This window comes from Piliocolobus tephrosceles, chromosome 16 (assembly GCF_002776525.5).
Source record: "Piliocolobus tephrosceles isolate RC106 chromosome 16, ASM277652v3, whole genome shotgun sequence".
Classification (NCBI taxonomy): domain Eukaryota; kingdom Metazoa; phylum Chordata; class Mammalia; order Primates; family Cercopithecidae; genus Piliocolobus; species Piliocolobus tephrosceles.
In genome coordinates, this window is record NC_045449.1 from 3,648,274 (window position 1) to 3,656,009 (window position 7,736).

General features: G+C 58.6%; 1 protein-coding gene across 3 annotated transcripts in view; it reads right to left on the reverse strand.

The window, feature by feature from the left end:
• Positions 1 to 7,736, reverse strand: part of CAMKK1 (calcium/calmodulin dependent protein kinase kinase 1) — a 33,895-nt gene that overhangs the window by 5,047 nt on the left and 21,112 nt on the right. For all 3 annotated transcript variants that reach the window (XR_002724923.2, XM_023184722.1, XM_023184721.1), the window contains exons 12-15: positions 7,325 to 7,398; positions 4,901 to 4,988; positions 4,551 to 4,679; positions 1,466 to 1,569 (exon numbers count right to left, since the gene is read on the reverse strand). Coding sequence is in view for 2 of the 3 variants with exons in the window: in XM_023184722.1 (XP_023040490.1) it covers positions 1,466 to 1,569; positions 4,551 to 4,679; positions 4,901 to 4,988; positions 7,325 to 7,398 (395 nt within the window). In the remaining variant the exon portion in view is untranslated. The remainder of the gene's footprint in view (positions 1 to 1,465; positions 1,570 to 4,550; positions 4,680 to 4,900; positions 4,989 to 7,324; positions 7,399 to 7,736) is intronic.

The window sequence follows — 7,736 nt, forward strand, 5'->3', positions numbered from 1 at the left end:
TAGAGATGGGGTCCTGCTATGTTGCCCAGGCTGGTCTTGAACTCCTGGGCTCAAGCAATCCTGCCTTGGTCTCCCAAAGTGCTGGGATTACAGGCATGAGCCACCGTGCTGGCATAATTACGAATGGCTTCCCCTTTCACTCTCAAAAGTATCCCCATTTGGATGTCAAATTATGTATGTCCCCCCCTACACACGCACTAAGCACAATTCCAGCATCAGGGGCCTATATTCCTAGATGAATTCAGAGAATCCTCCCCCAACCGCAACTACCTCACTGAAGAGATGACAGAAAAACTGCAGTTGGGATCTCCAGGCCTCTTCCGGGCCCCACACCTCATTATGTGACTCTCCCTGGGTGCAAGCACTTCCAGCAGGGAGCAGATGTCAGCTTGTCCACTACCAGGGGACCCAACTCTTCTGAAGGGCCCTCTTACGAGAGGGAGACCTCACCGGACACCAACATGGTGGTCCCGGACAGGCCTGGGGGCAGTGCAAAGCCAAGGCACCCGGACGGCGCCTGGCGCTGGGAGTGCTAAGGGGAGTGCGCCTTCCACACAGAGCAGGCCAGGGTGGGGCAAGCAACCCCCGCCAGCCCCTTCCCTGAGGCTTCCCTCCGGGGCCAGAGGAAGGCAGTGGCTGTTCCAGGACCATGCTGTGGTTCAGGACCCCGACCGTCTTCTCTGTGCAGGTTTGTGTACAAACTCCAGCAGGCCTTATCAGCGTCCCAGGCTGGCTTTTATTACAGTGGAAGAAGGTGGAACTGCTGAGGACGAGGCGCACAGGCTTGAGGAGCTGCTTTTCTGGACCCTCCTAGGAGGTGGTGAATCCACAGGCATGGCTTACTGTGGGGAGCCCTCGGCAAATGCGGGTTCCTCTCCCATGGTCCACGGGCCAGCCTGTCCCTGCTTACTCACTGGACGAGCACTCGCAAAGCGCTGACTGGGCGCACAGCCCCAGCAATGGCTGCAGGCAGCCTGGGCCACTCGGGAGAGCAGCCCACAGTCCCCAGGGCCAGGCAGAGGGGCCAGCGCCCCTCCCCTACAGCCCACCAGCCTCCTACAGGGAGCCGACCTCAGCCTGTCTGCAAACCTCTGCCAGGCTGCCAAGGGCTGAGGAGGCCACAGATTTGAAGCCCCAGAGGGGCTGGACCCAGTTGGAGAGTGACATCAAGCTTCATGGAAGAAGGGTCTTCCTGCCCCACAGAGGGGTTGCGTGAGCTCCTCATCCCTGGAAGCGTGTATGTGAGGGATGCTGACCCCAGGAATGAAGCAAGGGCTGGGTCCAAAAGGTCCCTTCTAGCCCTGACTAACTGGGGACAGAGATGCACATGGGGCCAATCCAAGACCTGGCCAAGTCCCCAGGCTCTGGCCTCGGCCCAATGACAGTGAGTGTGGGAGGATAGGCCTCAGGCCTCCCCACCTGACTCCAGGGAGCAGCCGGCAGGCCTCGGCCCACTAGTACTTACACCAGTAGGTTTCCTGGAGCAGACATGGATCGCTCTTCCCTCCGTGCTTGGGGCTCAAACGGGTTCCCAAAGGAGCGCTTCCTCAGCATGGACTTCACCAGGATCTGAGGAGGACATGGCGGTGTGAGGAGCACCGGCCCCAGGCTCCCAGACACGCCACCTCTGCTCCCATTCCCCAAGAACAACTGCCAAGGGGGCCGCAGTCTGGGTCTCATTTCAGTCAGCACAGCATGATATGGCAGGGACGAGAACACGGGGGCTGGCGGCTGGGGGCAAAGCCCCGGAACAGTGAGGAGCTGGGTGCCGCTGGTGTGTGAGGAGGGGGGGCCGGGACAGGTCCATGAAGGGGCCACAAGGCCAGGCTGAAAGAGTGGGGAGGGCCAGGGCTGGAAGAAGGAGTCCATTAGAAAATACCTTCTCGGCCGGCGCGGTGGCTCACGCCTGTAATCCCAGCACTCTGGGAGGCCGAGACGGGCGGATCACGAGGTCAGGAGATCGAGACCATCCTGGCCAACATGGTGAAACCCCGTCTCTACTAAAAAATACAAAAAACTAGCCAGGCAAGGTGGCGGGCGCCTGTAGTCCCAGCTACTTGGGAGGCTGAGGCAGGAGAATGGCGTAAACCCAGGGGGCGGAGCTTGCAGTGAGCTAAGATCTGGCTACTGCACCCCAGCCTGGGCGACAGAGCGAGACTCTGTCTCAAAAACAAAAAAAAGAGAAAATACCTTCTCGCTACAGCAGCAATGCCATGGAGGATACTGTGCCATCCTTCCCACCTTCCGGCCACAGAGAAGATGCCAAGAAGATGCTACTGCACGGTGAACCACAGCCGGTGGCCGAGCCACGGGGGCTGCCAGGAGGGGGGCAGCTGCCGCAGCCTGGCTCTCTGCCTTTGTCCCTCCTTCATGACAAGGACGGTTCCATGCCCTGCCCCCAGACACGCTGACTCACACACATGCAGAGAGCCAGCAGCACGCCTGCCAGTCCCTTCACTCACTCGCCTGTCTCCATCCATCCTGTCAACACTGGTCACCACTGGCTGCCTACCGTGTGCTGGACACTGCTCTAGGCACTGGGGTCACACTGAGGCCAAAATTCTTGCCCTCATGTAGCCCTATAGCCTTTTTATTTTTTTGAGATGGAGTTTCGCTCCTGTTGCCCGGGGCTGGAGTGCGGAGTGCAGTGGCACGATCTCGGCTCACTGCAACCTCCGCCTCCCGGGTTCAAATGATCCTTCTGCCTCAGCCTCCTGAATAGCTGGGATTACAGGCATCCGCCATCACACCCGGCTAATTTTTTGTATTTTTAGAAGAGACGGGGCTTCACCATGTTGGCCAGGCTGTTCTCAAACTCCTGATCTCAAGTGATCCTCCCGCCTTGGCCTCCCAAAGTGCTGGGATTACAGGCGTGAGCCACTGCGCCCGGCCATCATATAGCTTATATTCTAGTTTCAGGAGACAGGTGATAAGTAAAGAAGAAAAATCAGCAAAATATGTATGTCAGTAAGTGGAAAGGAAAACATAAAACAAGGAATGGCGATGAGGTGTGACGCAGGGAAGGCTTGCTTCTCTCTGAGGGGACCCTGGCTTAAAAAGCCGCAGGAAGTGAGGGAGCAGGTCCCGTGGCAGTCGGGGGTGGGGTTCCCCAGGCAGAGGGAAGCAAAATCTGAAGGCTCTAGGGCAGCCTCTTCCATGGCACGTGGCCAGAGTCGAGTGCATGATGCGGGGACGGTGCAGGAGCCCCGCGGAAAAACAGGGCAGGGGGAGGGCAGGCTGGGGGCCCAACTCTGAGGGACATGGCAGCCCGAATGAGAAGCACGCTCTGAGCTGGGAGGTGACACACTCATGCCACCAGGACCATGCTGGGTGCTGAGTTGAGCATTGACCGGGGGCACGGGGAGTGAGAGTAGAAGCAAAGGACAGCGTGGGAGCTTCTTCCGGTGGTCTGGGAGAGAGGAGATGGTGGCTAAGACCAGAGAAGTGGCCATGGGGACCCCATGGGAGTTGCCTGGTTCCAGGGACCCCACAGAGCCAAGAAAACATAGAGGGCAGGGATTCAGCCAGCTGGTCCTAGCTGGGCCAGGACCCTGCAGCGGGGGATCAAGTACAAGGCCAGGCCCTGCCAAGGGCAGTGGCCCTGGCTCTGGCTCCTGGCCTTGTGCTTGCCCTGACTCACTTGACTCTCAGGCAGGGGCAGGGCAGGGCTCTCAGTGGCCCCAAGTGGCCACCAGGTACTACGTGAACCACTTCCAAGTGCCAACACAGAAGCTGAGCAGAGGAAGAAGAGCAAAACTGAAATGTGAGTGGGCTCTGGGGGAGACGCAGGTACCATCTAACTGATACGTGGGCTTTGGGGCCACTTCTCCAATGCAAAGCCTGCCCGGGCCATTCGCCTGCCGTGTCCTCGGCAGTGCCTGGAAAACGGAAGTTCAATAACTGTCTGGATGGAAGGAAATGCTTCTTCCAGTCACGGTGACTGTTGCGGCTCAGCAAGGGCCGTCTATTTCTTTCTTTTTTTTTTTTTTTTTTGAGACAGAGTCTCGCTCTGTCACCCAGGCTGGAGTGCAATGGCACGATCTCAGCTCACTACAACCTCTGCCTTCCAGGTTCAAGCGATTCTCCTGCCTCAGCCTCCCGAGTAGCTGGGACTACAGGCGCCCACCACCATGCCTGGCTAATTTTTTTTTTTTGTATTTTTAGTAGAGACGGGTTTCACCGTGTTAGCCAGGATGGTCTGGAACTCCTGACCTCAGGTGATCCACCCGACTTGGCCTCCCAAAGTGCTGGGATTATAGGTGTGAGCCACTGCGCCTGGTATTTCTTTAAATCAGTTACTCTCCTCACCAAGCCTCCTGGTCTCCTGACCACAAGACCTCCTGATACGGGCTCTGGGGAAGACACAGGTGCCGTCTAACTGATACATGGGCTCACTCCACGGGCCTCCAGCAGAATGGCGGCTCCAGTGGCCCAGGATCACAGCTGGCTGGCCGGTCAGGCCTCTGTGCCCCAACGGAGGCAGGCACAGAGCAAGGCTCAGGCCCCCCAGGCTCTCCAGGACAAGGGAGCATCTACCCCGGCCCTCTTACCACCGTGGTCCAGCTGGGGATGAGCCTGACTGAGTTCTTCACCTCCTCCTCTGTCACCTCCACCACACTGCAGTGCTCCTCCTCCGAGGGAAGGGGCTCCTCCCCATTCTTGGTCACCCAAGGGTGCAACTGTTGGGACCAAGAGGGCAGGGAGAGGGGGAGAGGTCAGGCCATAGGCAGACACTCAGTCAGCAAAGGACTCCAAGCGTTTACCAGAATCACCAGGAGGGGTCCAAAGTCCACAGACCCAAACCCAGCACACATGCATCCTGGTGTCGATCTCTCCAGAAGGGGAAACTGATGCCTGTTTTCTGTGTCCCAGCCCAGCCCAAGACCTCCAGTTCCCCGACCTTGATGTCTGGCACCCCAATTCTCGTCTCAGGATTCTTGTCTAACATCTTCAGGATTAGGTCCTTGAGCTCCTCGCTGATCTCTGGCCTGGAGGGGGAGAAGGAAGCAGAGAAGGGGTGGGATCGCTGATGAGGACCCCTTCCTGTCCACCTCTCCTCCCCACACCCTTGCCCCTCGGATGAGAAGAGCGAGTTCCGGACAGCAGGAGGGAGCTTCCCAAGTGCTTGGAGAGCCTTTCCCGAGCAGGAGGTAAAGTCTCCCTCTGGGACAGAGGCACACACAGAGTTCCATGGGTGCTGGACACCCCACTGGGTGGCAAAGATGGTGAGGAGGGTTGTTTTATGGGACACCAGGGGCTTCGGTCCCACTCGCCACCTCATCCTCTTCTACACCCAGAGAAGATCCTCTCTGACAGAGGAGGAAACTGAGGCCCAGCGAGGTTAGCGGGCTGGCACAGTGCCAGCCAGAAGAGTGCAGGCAGAGATGGGAGACTCAAATGGGAGGGAGCGGCCGCCCAGCACCTGGTCTCTCCCATCTGAGTCTCTGACCACATCAGCCCCAGCTCTCTCTGCTCAAACCGCAAGTTTCCTTGCCACCAGTGGTCTTGGGGAGCCCATCCTTCCAAGACTGGGGAGCAGAAAGCCACTCTCCGGACTGTTGACTTTGGTTCCCCCTGTTGTCTTAGATGCGTCATCCCTTTTAAAATCCCTGGGCTTGGCCGGGCGCGGTGGCTCAAGCCTGTAATCCCAGCACTTTGGGAGGCCGAGACGGGTGGATCACGAGGTCAGGAGATTGAGACCATCCTGGCTAACACGGTGAAACCCGTCTCTACTAAAAAATACAAAAAACTAGCTGGGCGAGGTGGCGGGCGCCTGTAGTACCAGCTACTCGGGAGGCTGAGGCAGGAGAATGGCGTAAACCCGGGGGGCGGAGCTTGCAGTGAGCTGAGATCCGGCCACTGCACTCCAGCCTGGGCGGCAGACCGAGACTCCGTCTCAAAAAAAAAAAAAAAAAATCCCTGGGCTGGGGAGAAAGACATCGCCGGCAGGGGGTACAGCAGGAAGAGAGGCACCAGGGGTGCAACTCTGGAGGCCGGGAGGGAAGGCAATCACGGGATGCGGAGGAAATGGACAGAGGCCTGCTGGCTGGTGCTCGGGAAAGGGAGTGAGGTGGCCCCAGAGGAGAGGGTGGCAGAACCCGGAGATGCGTGAATGCCAGGGCCAGGGCGTGGCTTTGAGAAGCCTCAGACAAACTTCAGGCCAGAGATGTGGGCAGATTTGTTGAGCTCTGTGTGTCAGGGCTGTCTCCACCTGACTGTGTTGGCTGGACTGGAGGGAGGCCAGCAGCAGTGAGACCAGGGGGAAGGTGGCTAGACAAGTCTGGGGAGGGGCCTGAGGCCTGAATGAGGCAAGGAGTGCAGGTGGCAACAAGGCCCAGAGACAGGGAAGAAGAGGGCTCAACGGGGCTTGGGGACCACATAGGAAATGAGCAGGAGAGAGCAGGAGTCGCTAAGGACAAATCCCATTTCAGTTTCTTTTTTTTTTTTTTTTTTATTTTTTTGAGACAGAGTCTTGCTCTGTCGCCCAGGCTCACTGCAACCTCCGCCTCCCGGGTTCAAGCAATTCTCGGGCTTCAGCCTCCCAAGTAGCTGGGACTACAGACGCGCCCTACCACGCCTGGCTAATTTTTATATTTTCAGTAGAGATGGGGTTTCACCGTGTTGGCCAGGCTGGTCTTGAACTCCTAACCTCAGGTCATCTGCCCACCTCAGCCTCCCAAAGTGCTGGGATTACAGGTGTGAGCCACTGCACCTGGCCTCCATTTCACTCCTGAAATGCACTCCCGAAAAGAGGAGCCAGGGAGCTCAGGCTGGCTGCCACGGTCGCCAAACCATCATGAGGCGAACCACGCGTGAGCAAGAGGTCTCCCCTACATCCCTGCTACGCTCAGAGACCTCAGTCACAACGGGAGGAGTGGGGAGGAAGGGTGGCTTGAGACCCAGCCCCCTGACAGCTCTCCTCTAGAGCGTCCTCTTTCCATCTGTGAAATGGGAGTACGCACTGGCATCTTGAAGCTCCCTGACCCTGAGTGGGGGAAGAAGTCTCCCTTGAGTTCAGGGGCTGGGTGGGGCTGGCGCCACCGACCCCAGGCAGGCCTGCGGTGAAGGAGTCGTGTGAATGATGCCTGCGGTCATCCCTGGCCAACCCTGGATCTCAGGGCTCCCATCCGTACAGTGACGTCGCGGAGACCCTTGGCTCCAGAGTCCCACCCGTCCTTCTACTCAGGGGTTCCTCCCGGGGAACAGCACCGCCACCTTCATATCTGCAGGCTGGGGTGGGGTCCTCAAAGGGCAAAAGCTCTGCTAAAACTCAGACACCAGGACTGGGTGGCAGCCCCCTCGGTCCCCTGGGTGGACAACTCACTCCTCAGGAAACACCACGGGCTCATTCTTGATCTTCCTGTGGAGGGCCAGGATGAAATCGTCGATGAATGGGCACTGCGGGGTGGAGAGGTAGACAAAGGATGTGGGCCCAGGGCCTTGACCCGTGCCAGGGGACCAGCCCCCCTCCCTTGGTGGGGCCAGGGGTAGGGGGCAGCTCTGGGCTCCCATTAAATGAGAAGGACCTCAACTCATTTGTTCAGGGCCTGGCACACTGCAATGTTCAACAAATGTTGACTGAATGAATGAGTTGCTGAGGGAACGATGAGGCTGGGTGCGCCCACTGCCATTACCGCCATCTGCGGCCAGGCCAGGCTGGGTGCACCCACCGCCATAACCACCACCTGCGGCCAGGCCAGGCTGGGTGCACCCACCGCCACAACCACCACCGCGGT